The 16,877-nt window shown below is 50.3% G+C and overlaps 1 protein-coding gene across 3 annotated transcripts in view; it reads right to left on the bottom strand.

Moving 5' to 3' along the window:
* Positions 1-252: 252 nt before the first annotated feature.
* LOC116953601 (disintegrin and metalloproteinase domain-containing protein 10-like) overlaps positions 253-16,877 on the bottom strand; it is a 44,123-nt gene continuing 27,498 nt past the window's right edge. For 2 of the 3 annotated variants that reach the window (XM_076075158.1, XM_032973944.2), the window contains exons 11-16: positions 16,657-16,765; positions 15,519-15,593; positions 13,462-13,561; positions 11,524-11,744; positions 6,570-6,696; positions 2,496-3,569 (exon numbers count right to left, since the gene is read on the bottom strand). In XM_076075158.1, the coding sequence (XP_075931273.1) occupies positions 3,493-3,569; positions 6,570-6,696; positions 11,524-11,744; positions 13,462-13,561; positions 15,519-15,593; positions 16,657-16,765 (709 nt within the window). In that variant the 3' untranslated portion in view covers positions 2,496-3,492. Of the gene's footprint in view, positions 802-2,495; positions 3,570-6,569; positions 6,697-11,523; positions 11,745-13,461; positions 13,562-15,518; positions 15,594-16,656; positions 16,766-16,877 lie in introns of those variants that run through there. The other variant, XR_012947310.1, reaches the window with a different exon arrangement.

The following is a 16,877-nucleotide window of genomic DNA, read 5'->3' as shown; positions in this document are numbered from 1 at the left end:
AAAGCAGCCAGCTCCATCATCTCTTCACGACCCATGCGATTCGGTAACTATAGATGTATTTACAATTATCTTATTTTTATGCCCTCTCTTTAGTCCTCTGCCCCAATGGCAGATCCTTGTCTCAAACTTCCTCCGTGCTATCCGACTCTGAGCTTTCTCCCTCTTCATTTCACTGAACAGCCTCGCTGCCTTCAAGTTGGCAAAGCAGCATCTTTCTGTTCCTGCCTCTTTGTGGTCTCTTTGCAAGCATCCCTAAAATCTTCCTTCACCAAGCTCCCACCTCTAAGCCTGTGCCCAATGTTCAGCTGTGGCTTTTTTCTGTATTTTCCTAAAGTGACTCATCTCCTCCTGAACCTGCTGGAGTACTTCCCCATTTCTCTTACTCTCCGTCGAACTCATTATATATTTTTTTCCCATTTGACACCAAAACACACATCTCCAGACTTTCTACACTTCTCACGTCTTCCTCTCTCAAGACTCCCACGTTTATGCCACACACAACACAACACTATCGCCGGTTCATCTACCAGATAACAAACAAGCTTCTGAAGCAGATCCCTTCCTTGAACAGGCCATATATTCCGTGCTTGCGTTAATATAGCAGCAGCAGTTCTACTCTAAAGTAGGGCATCAAATAAATAAACGAGCCAATCAATTTCATCCAACAGTTTCTTCCGAGAGTGGTTATTTTTTTACTTGATCCAGATTCAGGCGAGCGCGTCGCACTGGGTTGGCGTAGCCGCAGGAAATGTCTCCAGAAGGGATTTGTCCAAGGAAGGAGGCTCCATGTAACAGCTCTCACTAAGAGAAACGAATAAAAAAACCAAGAAAATCATACAAATGCATTGATTCTGTCATGCTTTCCGAACATTGAGTTTGTCCTTGAAAGTATTTAATTAGCGATAACAACATTACCATTCTACGCATTGGTTTATATATCAGACTTTTGCTTCTGTTCCGAATCATATTTTTGAAAACGTTACTTTGTCAAAAGAAAGTATCCGTTCGAATTTCCTTTCAGAGCGGAGAAACGCTTCGTGTTAGACGTTGTTGGCTCGCATAAACAGACGCATCGCAGATCAATTCAAGTTTGCGTCTCAGAGTAGGGGGCAGCACTTGCCCACCCGCTCTGCCACATGAGAGCCATGTCCACCGCATGACGGCCAAACCGATATTTTTGTTAATTCTCAGAACTGGAAATTCTGCCAAATTCAGAGTGGAGAAGCACATTGAATGCGACGGGAGTTTTTGGGCCAAACCCATTTGGTGACCGGGCTGAGACCATCAACGCATTGCGCTTGAGAACCCCGATTTAATCACAGGCAGTGGCTTGAACCCCGGATTCGAACCCAGGCTCTCAAGCGCTGCTCTGGCCTCCTGAAGAAATGCATTTCATCCCAAACGTCGATGCGTGTTTGGGTATGTGTGACGAAACAACACGCTTACATCCATGGAGTGAATCCGCACAGCCAGAGTTCACTGCTTCTCCCATGTTATTTTCCGATTTTCCCATTACCCCACCCGTTCCCCCGCCCCCCCCCACTGCCCTCACCCCTCTCACCAACCCATTAATATCAGCCCGCTGCAAAGTGACCCGTGCAGCAACATCTGCGACCCCCACGGTGTGGAGCAGATCCTCCTCCGCAGAGGAAGCGATAAACATTTTTTTTCGTGTGCCGAGTGTCGTCGTTTGAGAATGTGTTTTTTTTTTTACCGGATGGAAAAATGAAGCACGGCTGTAGAGATTGGTTTTATTTACTTTCCAGGCGGAGTCCCAACTTCTTTAAAAAAAAAAGTGGTGACATGCATACATGGGGCAGCAAAGACAAAGTCAAAGCTCCCCTCGGATAGCCTTTACCAAACTGTCGGGGCAAGTGCTGTTAGCAAGCACCTATGAAGGCCGGCACAGCACGGCACACGAGGGGCTGGGTGGCCAGCACCGTGCCCGGCCACCTTTGTCTCTCCAGTGGTGATGTTTGCATACCGCACCAGGTACTAATTTGAGGCTGAGTTGACCTAGGGGGGCCCAGGAGCGGTTCAGATAATCGTCACCGGTGTTGGCCGTGAGCGAGAATCGAACTCGGTGTCGCTGGGTTCGTAATGCAGCGGTGCTAACCACTACACTGCCGCTCCCCCCGTGCATGCACATACACACACGCTGCCAGATTGCACGCGATTATCTCTTGAGCATAGAAAGTCCCAACTCCTCAAGGTCAGATGTCTCATCTGTCGGTAAATAAGGCATCCTTTTCCTTCCACCCCACCCCCAGTGGCAGCCACGACTAACTTCAGCGATGTACAAAGCGAGCGTTTTTTTGATTGCGATGTTGCTATATTTGTAATCCAAATTAAGTAATTTGCAAGTATTTTTTAAGCATTCCCAATACCAGTTAACAAAAAATGTTTCATCTTGACATTATATCAGCTTGTCATCCGTGTCATCTGATTAGGATAAACGAAACTATTTAAACTATAAACTCTTTTTTATTTCACCACAGAAGCAACCTCGCCACAAATGAGAGCTCAGCGAGCTGACTCATGACGTGGATTTTTTTTTAGCAGCCAGTTACTCTAAACGCATCTTTCCAAATGTGGAGGAATAACCCAGAGGACCCGGAGAAAAATCCACGCGACCGCGGGGAGAGAGAACATGCAAATTCTAAATGTACAGCAGCTGTCAGGGTTGGTATAAAACTCACGACCTCCTGTACACCAGGCGAGCTAGTTAACATCTCTCCACCGTGGCGCCCGCAAACCCAGCTCCACATCGGCGACGTGTTTGACCGTTGGCTCCCATAATTTACGATGGAGCGTCGCTCCACGTTTTGCCAACTAAAATCAGTCCCAAACAAAACCGTACCTTGCGGTGGGCCGCAAAGTTGCTGACCGTGAGGCAAACCCACTGAGCGACTTGCGCACACTTTGAGAATTTCAATGCCTCGCGCTATTGTCAATAGCCAGTGTGAGAACCAAGCTATATAAATTCCAATGGTCACCCAGGGTATGTGAGCCATAGGTGGTGCCACAGCGGGGTTGGGCCGGTGCCTAAAAGAGGCGGGGGGGGGGGGGGTTTAGGGGAATCCGGTGGGGCTGGTGGGGTTAAAGGGGGAGGGGAGCAAATAATGCCCGCAACCATCCCTCCACAAAATAAATACGCATCACACCAGCCGCACGGCCTCCTAGGAGTGCCTAATTTCAGCAAAATTGGTTTAACACACGCAAACTCCGTAACCGGTTTTGATTGTGTCAGGCTCGCTTCAAGCCAATGCTGGCGAACTGCCAGATGTTTAGCAAGGATGCTCTCCGCGAGAAACACGCGGTACCACCACCCCAGCCTGACCCCCCGTCTCCCCACAGCTCGTATACCACCCCAGCACCCTGCACCCCCATCTCCACAGTCGGCTAGCCACTGCCTCGTGGTGCACAACGACGACCCTTGCCCCTGGCGTGAACCGTGACTCCTTCGGGGTCTTCGGACGACGGCTGCGGTCGCTACTGCATCTCGATGGACTGCCTGGGCTGCCTCGCCCGCACGTCCCTCGCGCGGTTCGGCCGGGAAGCTCGCGAGGCTGCAAGGTCACAGTGACAACAAACGGCGTCCAAACCACGTCCGTACGGCAAGATCTGACCGTGTCGTCGAGCCGCATTGGCTTGCGGTTGCCGAACGAAAACATCACACGGTGTGCACTCGTTGCACGCAAAGTGCCTGCCACAAATGAACCACAGTACCTCGCTGATCTCGTCAAGGAGCTTGAACCGTCATCACGCGACACTCCGGTCATCGCAGCAGCGGCTTTTGGCTAACCATCGAACAAAGGCGGTCAGATGCGCTTCTGCGGCCGCCTGGAACGCTCTTCCTTCCGATATTAGGAAGCCACTGGAGCTATGCACTTTTAAATCATCATCTAGATTGACAAACTCATTTCTTTAGAACTGCTTTTTGCGTTTAGTTTGTTGTCCTTCCCCCGCACCTTCGATTAGCAAAGTTGGCTACGTACAGAGTAAAGTGCGAAGGAAAGTTCAATATACATACGTACACGGCATAGGTTCACGTTGAACCTGCACCGACTGGTTTGGGTTTGTTTTTAACACAGTGGTGGAGAACAGGTCTCAAAGAACCCAAAACGTTAACGTACGGCACGATCAAAATCGTAAAAGGTAATGGTTAAAACGTTTCTTCAATTGCACGAGGTTATTGTGAAGGGCTTTTGGAATAAGAGACGATGCTCCCCCCCTGCTAAGTCCGCCAATTAAATGCTAATTTTCATGCTAATTCCTTTGTCAAGGCGCTCTGCTTCCTCTCACACAGCTTAAAGGTCGCGGTCTGAGCTTGGCTGTGTTCACTCCAGCGCTGTCCTCTAGACAGTCTGGTCCCTTCACCTGATGAAGGCCACTTGTGTTGTGGCCGAAACATCGTGATTTTATTTTAATTTTTTGTTGTTTTTTACGTGACTTTACCGAATAGAACCAAAGAGTATGGGAATTCCAAAGTTGAGCAGTGTGAGGAAAGAAGCAGAAAGAGAAGAGTTTGTGACCTGCAGTGTGGCGCATGAGTGAGTGAGTGTGAGTGAGGAGAGCGGTGGCGTAGTGGTTAGCGCGCTGCACTACAAACCCGGCGACCCGAGTTCAATTCTCGCTCACGGCCACCAACACCGGTGACAATTATCTGAGCCAGTCCTGGTCCTCCCCTAGGCCAACTCAACCTCAAATGAGTACCCGGTGAGGTGCGTAAACATCACGTGGTGTTGGCAGCCCACCCGATCGTGTGCCGTGCCGGCGTTCATTGGCGCTCGCTAACAGAACTTGCCCCAACAATCTGTTAATGCTATACGGGGGAATATTTGCGGGTGAATGAGTGGGTGACTGTGCGAGTGAGTGGGTGAGCATGTTGATGTGACCTGCAGTGTGGCAGTTGAACACGGTGTGGTGGATGAGACGAAACGGTCAGTGTCTGGTGGGAATCGATGAGTGAAGTTTGTTGCGAGTGCTGTTAGCGAGCGCCTATTCGGGGTCGCTGTGGCGACACGGTGGGAAGTGGTGTGGTCAGCGTGTTGTCATAGCGGCGGCACAGCAGATAGCCGACTGCGCTACTAGCCCCCTCAACGCCCCCCCCCCCCCCCCATTCAATAAACACATCCTAACAAATACAACAAGAGACGTCTGAATTTTTGATTTAAAGCTGTCGTGACTGCAGGGATTCATATTCTTGGTTCTTTCGGTAAAGTCACGTAGAAGGGAAACAATAAAATAATAAAAATCTATTATTATGATTTTACCGAAAGAATCAAGAATAAGAGACGTCTGATTTATTTTGGCAGAACGTGGAATGGTTGCCATTGAATTCTCACTGGTATTTTTGTTTGTTATTTACTGCAGCATGCCTCTCGATAAACTTCCTCTCCCCCCCCCCCCCACTCTGTGCGAGCAATCACCCGCGGTGGCCTACATTCAACAACGAGCACCTATTGACGCGAAGCAGACTCAACGGGTGAACACTTGTTTGCAAACAAATCACTGCCTTCAACCACATCCACCATCTCCCCCCCCCCACCTCCCAACCGAAGATGACAATGATGACAACAACAAAGCCGCTCCATAATTTAAATGGTTTAAAAATAATGAAAGGGCGCCAAAAGAAAATAGATATTTTCAAGAGAGTACAAATTTGGAAAATTAAGTGGCTAGCATCGGCGAAAAATTGGCTTTTTTATGCCTCCCAATGGTTCAAGGTCAGGAATGAATGATTCTCACACAACGGTGAACTTGGGTTCGTGTCAAGGTTGACATATTATTATGATTAGAGCTGTGCTTGGGATTATGGTGTTAGTGCTAAGGTCTGGTTCGTGCCTAGAGTCAGAGTAAGCGTTGTACACGCGTTAGGGTTGCAGAGTTAGTTCGCAGAGTGTTTACATGTCGTTTGCAACAAGAGTGTCCGCGTGCAATGCGTTGATAACGCGAGGTGGCGTTGGAATTCTTGGTTACAAATAAGGTCGTACAAAAGGTTACGGTGAGAATCAGTATCAGGGCTTTGTTCGAAATCACGGTGTGTGAGTGTCAGTGTTAGTACCGTGTTCTGCATTCCCGCATTCGTGTCAGTGTGGGTATTATATTTGGCATTATCGTGTTACTGTCCAGTGTGAGGACTGTGTACGCAATTATGTTGTTAATGCCAGTAGAGCTAGTAAACGTCCCGGTTTTGCTTGCGTCGCAGAAAATCAGAATTCATTTTCACGTTTTATTTTCATTTTCTGACCTCCCCTCGACCAGTGATGAAAGGGCGGGGCACATTGAGTAGTGGGCGTGGTTGACAAAGACGTAGGCGGGGCCTGTGTAGTGGTGGGGGGGGGCGAGTGAGTGAGTGGGCGTGGCTATGTAAAAGTTGGTGGGGTCGAGGGGCCTAGCGAGTGAGTGGGCGTGGCAATGTAAAAGTAGGTGGAGCTGAGGGAGGGCAAAAGAGGGAGGGGCTACCAGCTCACCACGTTGAGAGCCTAGGGGACCCTGCGTGAACGCCACGAGTCAAGAGAGAGAGCGACAGCGGCGCCGGTGGGGGCCCACGTGAGCGGCGTCACCTGAGAAGAAGCGCGGAGGGGTGAAGTTGGGGTTGCTGCTGGGCACGTGGGCGCTGCACACGACGATGAAGAGGATCATGGCGACGACGATGCCCACGCCGATGAGAGCCGCACCCCACCAGTACTTCTGCCATGGCAAACGTACGCGTGCATATACCAATAACTATGACGCATACAAGACAATGATCCACCATCTAAGCCTTACCAGACTCTTGGGTCGAGTGCTGTTAGCGAGTAGCACCTATAAAGGCCGGCACGGCACAATAAGGGCGGGCGGGTGGTCAGCACCACGCCCGGCTGCCTTTGTCTCCCCAGTGGCGATGTTTACACACCGCACCAGGGTACTCGTTTGAGGCTGAGTCGACCTAGGGGAGGCGTAGGACCGACCCATTCAGATAATCGTCACTGGTGTTGGTGGCCGTGGGTGGGAATCAAACTCGGGTCGATGGGTCCATAACGCAGCGCTAGCAGTTGCAATACACACTTCACACCGTACCTCCGATTAGCACTGTTGGCTATGTACGGTGCGAAAGAGGTTCAACATACACACACTCTCCCAACACATGCGCGCACTCACATAAAGCACGTGCACACACGGACATAAAAGTAACGAAACACACGTACAGCAGTGGAGTGAGCAAGCATTTTGCAGGGCTACACCTTTTCCTATTTACCACGCATTCCGATTAATCCCGATCAATAACCCTCGCTTTATGCGTCACACCGCCTGTTCATGTTGTACGTGGCATTCATACCGGCGAGGGTTGCCACCTGGGAATCAGAATCTGTGTTCGGATGGCAGGAATGGATTTGTGCCGAGATTTGACACCGGTATTGCTGTGTTCAACTTTATAAACAGAACACTGCACCGTTTTGATAAAAGACCCCGGCTGACTGAGGAACGTGTCCGGGTTTGATCCGCAGTGGGAAAGGTGGCAAAGCTGGGCACTCGGTGGCTGTGCGCGCCTCTAATCCAGCGCTGTGGAGGCAGCGAGGGTTGGTGGACCACGCAAATTTGTGAAACTCACAAGCCCTCTAAGCCAGTGGTTCTTATCCGTTGCTGCAGCCTTTGCACCCCTTCGGTTCTCATTCGTTACAAAATGTACAATGTTAACAAATACATAGGCTTGATGAAACAAAGTTGTTCTACTTACGTGCCGGTGATTAATTTGTGTTTCGATGATTTACCTTCGACAGAAATCTGGCTATGTCTCGCACCTCCAGAAAGGGCATCTCGCGCGCCCCAGGGGGCTGCGTGCACCCCAGGTTAAGAACCACTGCTCTAAGCTGCGAGTGTCGCCATCTCCTGGCCTGCCAGGGTTACGGCAAGTAGGGCAAGTGGATTAATTGCCCTCCGTATTCCATCTGTACAAGGATTGAGTATTAACATCCTCCTCGCACCCGTGGGATTTCTCAGGTTACTCCGGTATCCTGCCACCTGTATAAGCACTCATTAATAATAATAATCAGAACATTTATTTATACTGGAAGAATCCGATGAGCTACAAAGCTCTTTTTCGCAGATGTCCAGCTGGGACGGGTCAGAAAGTTACAACAACAAACAATTTTAAAAACCGATAGGAGTGCAAAGTATAGGAAAGATAAACCAATCACGAATAAATATTTTTTATTTTACCAGGTAAAGTCGACTGAGCTATTATCTTCTTTTTCAAAAGCGACCTGGCCACAAATGACAGCTCGTCGAAGCGGCTTGTCAATGCATGGAAATTTATCCAGTGAGGGAAAAAAGCATTTGATCCCCTGCTGATTTTGTACGTTTGCCCACTGACAAAGAAATGATCAGTCTTTAATTTTAATGGTAGGTTTATTTGAACAGTGAGAGACAGAATAACATCAACAAAATCCAGAAAAACGCATGTCAAAAATGTTATAAATTGATTTGCATTTTAATGAGGGAAATACGTATTTGACCCCCTCTCAATCAGAAAGATTTCTGGCTCCCAGGTGTCTTTTATACAGGTAACGAGCTGAGATTAGGAGCACACTCTTAAAGGGAGTGCTCCTAATCTCAGCTTGTTACCTGTATAAAAGACACCTGTCCACAGAAGCAATCAATCAATCAGATTCCAAACTCTCCACCATGGCCAAGACCAAAGAGCTCTCCAAGGATGTCAGGGACAAGACTGTAGACCTACACAAGGCTGGAATGGGCTACAAGACCATTGCCAAGCAGCTTGGTGAGAAGGTGACAACAGTTGATGCGATTATTCGCAAATGGAAGAAACACAAAAGAACTGTCAATCTCCCTCGGCCTGGAGCTCCATGCAAGATCTCACCTCGTGGAGTTGCAATGATCATGAGAACGGTGAGGAATCAGCCCAGAACTACACGGGAGGATCTTGTCAATGATCTCAAGGCAGCTGGGACCATAGTCACCAAGAAAACAATTGGTAACACACTACGCCGTGAAGGACTGAAATCCTGCAGCGCCCGCAAGGTCCCCCTGCTCAAGAAAGCACATATACATGCCTGTCTGAAGTTTGCCAATTAACATCTGAATGATTCAGAGGACAACTGGGTGAAAGTGTTGTGGTCAGATGAGACCAAAATTGAGCTCTTTGGCATCGACTCAACTCGCCGTGTTTGGAGGAGGAGGAAGCTGCCTATGACCCCAAGAACACCATCCCCACCGTCAAACATGGAGGTGGAAACATTATGCTTTGGGGGTGTTTTTGTGCTAAGGGGACAGGACAACTTCACCGCATCAAAGGGACGATGGACGGGGCCATGTACTGTCAAATCTTGGGTGAGAACCTCCTTCCCTCAGCCAGGGCATTGAAAATGGGTCGTGGATGGGTATTCCAGCATGACAATGACCCAAAACACACGGCCAAGGCAACAAAGGAGTGGCTCAAGAAGAAGCACATTAAGGTCCTGGAGTGGCCTAGCCAGTCTCCAGACCTTAATCCCACAGAAAATCTGTGGAGGGAGCTGAAGGTTCGAGTTGCCAAACGTCAGCCTCGAAACCTGAATGACTTGGAGAAGATCTGCAAAGAGGAGTGAGACAAAATCCCTCCTGAGATGTGTGCAAACCTGGTGGCCAACTACAAGAAACGTCTGACCTCTGTGATTGCCAACAAGGGTTTTGCCACCAAGTACGAATAGAACCAAAGTGTACTAAGTCATGTTTTGCAGAGGGGTCAAATACTTATTTCCCTCATTAAAATGCAAATCAATTTATAACATTTTTGACATGCGTTTTTCTGGATTTTTTTGTTGTTATTCTGTCTCTCACTGTTCAAATAAACCTACCATTAAAATTATAGACTGATAATTTCTTTGTCAGTGGGCAAACGTACAAAATCAGCAGGGGATCAAATACTTTTTACCTCACTGTAGCACTGACCTCTGCGTGAGCCACATTGATGGAGTTGGCCAAACATCTCAATATCGGGCCACAGAGCTTGGTCAACAGTTGGCATCGCCGGTTGTGGCTGTCCTTTCCGCCCTGAGTCGTCACCGAAACAGCCCCACGGCACCGGCGCCGTGGGGCTGTGATACAATAAAAACGGGACTGCGACGGAATCGCCGACCCATGCAGATATTAGCCAATCAAGAAAAGGGGGCGTGTGAAAAAAATATGAAGAGGTCTTACCTGGCAATAAAACAGGTGCTAAAATGTTTAAACACCAAGGCATCACTTCTGCATGAACCACACGGTACTTGTGGCAAAACATGCAAACAAACACGCTCTGATAATATACTTGCCTTGTTTTTTAAACTGATTGGCCTACGCCAGAGACGGCCTTCTCTATGGCCTTGTCTCACCAGTGTGAGACCAGAGAACGCCAAAAGGCGGACGGTACAAAGACAAATGCCACTATCAGAACATTTATAGCTTGGGTTGAGCAGCTACATCATGGCAATTTTTTGTCAGTATCAAAGTACGTTTTACCCTTTCTGGCAATAAAACAGGTGTCAAGATGTTCAAACAGCAAAGAAATACCATTTGCAGGGAATAAAGTCTGCATAAACCACGCAAACTTGTGGTCAGGGGTGGAGCGAGGATTTTGTCTTTGGGGGGGGGCTGACTTCAATATTGTAAGATATCCAGTGTTCATGTTTTCCAATGGGCGCCACAAAATGTGTATAAAACAAATTGAATTGGATTTGAACGCGGAGTTTATTAATAGGTCGGAGCCGCTGATGTGGCTAAATAAGTTCGATAAGTTCGAAAGGCTGCCGCTCAGGCAGCCTGCAGGGCAGCACGAGGTGGCAGCCTGCAGGGCAGCACACGAGGTGGCAGCCTGCAGGGCAGCACAAGGTGGCAGCCTGCAGGGCAGCACAAGGTGGCAGCCTGCAGCATTTTGCAGCAGCCGGATATCCGGTTATCCCAATTACCGACTTTCCCAAAATTTCAGGGGGGGCTGAGCCCCCCCCCCCAGCCTCCCCCCAGCCCCCCCCCAGCCCCCCCTTTGGCTCCGCCCCTGCTTGTGGTGAACATGCAAACAAACACGCTCTAAAGGGGGCATGTCACACGACGCTATACTAACCAATGGGATTACTCAATCGATTGGTTAATGGATCGACACAACGAATAACTCGCAAATTACAATAAACCCGGTATTTTTTTTGTCTGTTTGCAATATCCTTGATTCCTTGCAAACGGTTTCTATTTGCTGTTTAAACATCTCAACACCTATTTTATTGCCAGAAATGGCAAAACCAATTCTTGTTTAAATGTTTCTTTCATTATGGCTTTGTTTTATTATTTTCACTTTATTTTTTACTTGATTTTACAATTTTTTTATTTTTATTGTGGGTTTTTTGTTTTTATTATTTTCAATTTATTATTATTTAATATATTTTTCATTTGTTTTTTTTTTAATCTACGTGACTTTACCGAAAGAATACCAATTCTTATTTCTTCATATTAGATTCTTACACCCCCCCGCCGCCGCCACCCTCCTCCGATGCGCGACCCGCTACTCGCCTGCACCCACTGCACCACGTTGAGGTAGATCTTGCCCTCGAAGAAGGCCTTCTTGAGCCGCACGAGCGGCCCCTCGGCGTCGACGCGCCGGCAGCGCCGCATGGCGTCGCAGTAGCCGCGCAAGCCGTCGCACGGCGAGCCGGGCTGCAGCGCTACGCGCGACCCGTTGAAGTAGCGCCGCCAGCGCTCCGCCGACGTGCCGGCGCACGAGGAGGACTCGCCTGCTCACGGCGTGACAAGAGGCAGGCATCACCCCCCCCCCCAAACCCCACACCATACACGACAAAGATGCCCCCTCCCCCCCATATAGTCTGTAACAGACGGCTGCGAGCGAGCACCTATGAAGGCACGCACTGTGGCACGCGAGGGGGTCGGTGGCCAACGCCAACTTTGTGTAGCGATGCTCACGCACCGCACCAGGTACTCATTTGAGGCTGAGTCGACCTCGGGGAGGCCCAGGGCCGGTTGACATAATCGTCACCGGTGTTGGTGGCCGTGGGAGGGCATCGAACCCCGGGTAACGCAGCGGGCTAACGGCTGCACTGCCACTCGCAGCGCGACAGAGATGAACATCCCACACCGTATAGCCCGAGTTACACTGGGAGACTAGGGACAGGATGCAAATCAGAGGCATCGCTTTGGCTCTTAAGAAACCTTCGGGTGGGTTTGGGCAGGGCACACGGATAGGACGGACGACGGCCGACGGGCAAGGCTGGCGACGGAACGGCAGCCAAAGGAGGGAAACGCGCCTGCGGTGGAGCGTGCCCACTGCCTGCATGGAGCGACGGGATCGTGCTCGCGTGCGGGCGGGCGGATTTCTGCATCGCGGATGATGAGGCCTTCATCCAGCAGTGGATAGATCATGGCTGCTGTTGCCACTATTGCCGCTACTAATGATGATGCGGGGACGGTGCTCTTGTGCGGCGAAGGAAGCTCATTTCATGCTAATCTCTCTCCCTAATCTCTCTCTCCTTAATCCCCCCCACTAACACAACTGACCGTGCTTGTGTCCGCGGATGGAATATCTTTCCAGCTCAGACCCCGCTTGCTTGCCCATCGCCACATTTAACCTCCTTGTTGTAACAGCTCTCTCTCTCTCTCGCTGGTTCAGCTTTCCCACTGCTGGATTATCTTTTTTTCGCCTGAGGACGACCGCTAGCGTTGCGATCGAAACGTCGTGATTTATTATTTTTTATTTTATTTTATTTTTCTACCTACGTGACTTTACCGAAAGAACCAAAGAGTATGATGAGGCTTGACTACGGCTGATGAACTGACTAGGGGTAACCGAACACAGAGCTTGCTCCTCTTCAACAAATAACGGTAAATGTGTTACAATACCGAACGCGGGTGCCTGGAGAGCGACGGTGCAACACAATACCAACTGTAATCAGATAATTTAATAATTTCCCACACATTACCATTAATTTCAATCCTTCTCAATACGCAATTAACTCGGCCGCTCATAGTTGGCATTAATTTTGATTTGCATAGCAATTATTATTATCCTCCTCCCCGCCCCCACACATCGCAGGTCCTAATGCAGATTAACTTCTGCTTGATGTGCAGAGCTGAGCAGAGCAGCAAGGAGAAGGCCTCAAGATTAACGGAGGCACGTGGTGGAAAGGTTGTCTATTGCGGACGCCTGGGAGGATAAGATACTACTGAAACATTGTTTAAATTGTTCAAGGCTCTGCGATTATAATGAAACAAACGAAAAGCTTAAACGATTATACGGAATAAAAGCAAATGAGGCTCGGTAAGGCTTACCCTGGGTATAAGCAAGCATAACATCACAATAAACATGCAGACAAACGTATGTTATATCACTCACAACAAAAAAACATCTGACATTCAGGTCTGGCGTCGTATATATATAGCTTCGTCATAATCAGCTATGACCTATCCACTGCTGGATGACTTCCGGTCGCATCTCACCTGGGTTGGAGCAGCAGATGTGGCACTGGGCCTCAGGACTTTCCCCAGGGCAGTGGCACTCCTCCAGCCCGTACAGCTCGCAGATGGAGCCCGAGCACAGCTGGGATGAGACGCACAGCGGTGGGATAGGAGCAAAGGTATCTCTCCCGATGCGTCGCTGGCACGACATCCCAGTCGTGCTGCGATCAGAATTTTTATCACAGCACCGAGGGAAACATCATCCTTCCCGGACTGCTCCAGTCACGGCAGAGAGTAACGCCGCGTCAGAGAATGGGCCCCTGGGAGATGATATATGAGCAGACCCTTTCAACACGGTGGCATGATGTTAACTACCTCGCCTGGTATGGAGGAGGTGGTGGGTTCGATCCCGACCCTTAAAACCTGTATATTTAGAGTTTGCATATTTCTCTCTCATCATCATCATCATACGGTGGCTAGGAGATGTTAACTACCTCGCCTGGTATGGAGGAGGTGGTGGGTTCGATCCCGACCCTTAAAAGCCTGTATATTTAGAGTTTGCATATTTCTCTCTCTCTCATCATCATCATGACGGTGGCTAGGAGATGCTAACTACCTCGCCTGGTATGGAGGAGGTGGTGAGTTCGATCCCGACCCTTAAAAGCCTGTATATTTAGAGTTTGCACGTCTCTCTCCCCCCGTGGTCACGTGGATTTTTCTCAGGGCCCTCCGGGTTTTCTCCTCCACATTTAGAAACGTGCGTTTAGAGTGTTTGTCTGCTATAAATGTCCACATGATGAGCCACTTTCGATGAGCTATGATTTGTTGCGAGGTCGCTTCTGCGAAAGAGCTACGTAGCTCTGTGGGCCTTACCTGGTAAAATAAAATGAAAAATATGTATTAATTTTAACAGGTGCCACTCAGCGTCTAAATTGGCGACCCGTCTTCTCTCCAACGCCTCTGCCTAACGCTGCGTACATGTGCAAAGATGCGCTGCACTTCTCTCCGGCGTTTTTCACTCCACGTACTGGCAGCGGAACGTCGGACATCGTGCCGGTCAGCACGCCACACGACCCGAAATGGCACCGCAAATGCTACGCAGCTACAACCGCGAAAAACCTAACAGGGTTTTATTTTTGCTTTAACTAAGATTTAAAGGAAGATCTTGACATTTCTGCTGACTGACTCTCTGTCAATGACCCTCTCAACAAAGATGAAGGACTTGTTATTTTTAATGAACCTCTTACACCCTGTGTACGGTGCAATCCAGCAAAAATTCGGTCGACAACGTTAATTGGCTGCTCACATGACCATTGAGGCGGAGGTCATCTGCCGTTTACAGCCCTGAGCCGGTGGTGGAAATTCCACAATGCTATGTCAGGGACGAGTGTTTCCATAGGACATCCCACTGCCGACTTCCCCATCAAGTTGTCCTAAATCTATCGACCACGTCCGCCCTCCCCCACAGAGATGATGAGGCTGACTTAACCCCAAACCATGCTTTCAATTCGCAGCAATCCGGTTTCGAGCCACTCTACCGCTGAGCCACCCGGCTGGGTAGGAGCACATAGAGACACTTGACAGGGACACTTAAACACAGCACGACGTGGGTCAACAACCCATGGATTTACCCCGGCAAAGCCTTCAAACCCTCAGCGAGGTCAGGCTCACCGGTTTTCAGCGACGAGCCAATTTGAACTGCCCGCGAGCACTAAACGAAAGTGATCATCATCGTCGTCGTCCTCAGCCCAGGGTCAATCCACTGCTGGATGAAGGCTTCCACAAGCCGCGACCGTCGCTCACGATCCTTGCGACGTAACACTTTTGGCCAGCTACTCCGATTATCATGGTTGACTACGTACGGTGCGAAAGAAGTTCAACGTGCACACGTACATACACGCACGCACACGAGCCATTTTCCTCGCTCCGTCTGCCCGGCAAGACGTGACAACCCGGCCGGCGACACGCTCCGCGAGGACGTGTGCGAGGGCGTGGGCCGACCGCTCGCCGATGCGGCCGGTCGTCCCCCTCTCTTGCGTCGTGGGTGGGTTTGACGCGAGCACACGGCTGGCCTGGGCCCTCCGCATCACGGTACTCACCCCCTGCATGCAGATCTGCGACCCCCTGTTGCACACCGTGTGGTTGTCTTTGGGCTCCGACGCCAGGCAAATCACCTGCGTGCGTTCGTTCATTCGTTGTTCGCGTGTTCGGAAGGGGAGCAGCGAAGCGCACGTGCACACAGCGGTCCGCATCGTTCATCGTTTCATCATGTACGTCACACATTTCGTCGTCGTCACCATCTTCATCATCATCATCCCTTTTAGCAACGCGTCCTGTCACAATCCACTTACTTTGCTGAGCGGTCGATGTGACGTCTCTAACCTGCCTATGTTCCCCGATACGTGTGCAAGTTCCTAAGTCTCTCAGAATACACGTCATTCCAAGCGTGCACCTCTCAAAGACAAAGATGCCCGCGTGCAGCCTTAACAGACTGCAGGGGCAAGTGCTTTTAGCGAGTAGCACCTATGAAGGCCGGAACGGCACACGAGGGGGTGGGTGGCCAGCACCACGCCCGACCGCCTTTGTCTCCCCAGTGGCGATGTTTGCTGCACACCGCACCAGGTACTAATCCGAGGCTGAGTCAACCTAGGGGAGCTCCAGGACACGATCAAATATATATGCACCTATGTTGGACTTCTTTTGTGCCGTACGTATCCAACTACGCTAATCGGAGGTGCGATTATCACCGATGTTGACCGTGAGTGGGAAATCGAACTCTGGCCGCCGGGTTTGTAGCGCAGCGCGCTGACCTCTGCGACGCCACTCCCAGCGGAGGCCGTTCCACCAGCAGTGGCGTGAGAAATAAACATTTCAGGGCTGCGCCTCTACCACAAAAGACAAAGATCCCCGTATAGCCTGGACAGACTGTTGGGGCAAGTGCTGCGAGTGAGCACCTATGAAAGCCGGCAAGGTACACGTAGGGGTGGGTGGCCAGCAACCACGTTTTTCTCGAGTGACGATGTTTACACGCCGCACCAGGTACTCATTTTAGGCCGAGTCGACCTAGGGGAGGCCCATGATCGGTTGAGATAATCGTCACTGGTGGCGGCTGGCCATGAGCGGGAAATCGAACCCGGAGACGCTGGCTTCGTAGCGCAGCATAGCGCTAACCGCGTACGCCATGACCACTCCCCACCTCCACACGCTCCTCCCCCCCCCCCCGTGTCACACACGTACCATGTCGCCGCTGCACACCCCGGCCTTCGAGCACTCCGCCTCGGGCCGGCACAGCTTCCCCGCTGCGTGTAACTTGCACTCGTGCGAGCAGCACGGGCCCTCGCTGGGGCTGCCACAGGGGTGCGAGAGGGGCCCCCGAAGGTCAAGAGGTCAAGAGTTAAAGGCAAATGCGGAGATGTCTGTTTATTGCTTGTTGTCCTTCCCTCGCACCTCCGAATTAG

This window comes from Petromyzon marinus, chromosome 52 (genome assembly GCF_048934315.1).
Source record: "Petromyzon marinus isolate PM22_M1 ecotype Great Lakes invasive population chromosome 52, UKy_Petmar_22M1.pri1.0, whole genome shotgun sequence".
Classification (NCBI taxonomy): domain Eukaryota; kingdom Metazoa; phylum Chordata; class Hyperoartia; order Petromyzontiformes; family Petromyzontidae; genus Petromyzon; species Petromyzon marinus.
The sequence above is the reverse complement of the archived record's forward strand: the minus strand, read 5'-3'. Positions and strand labels throughout refer to the sequence as shown.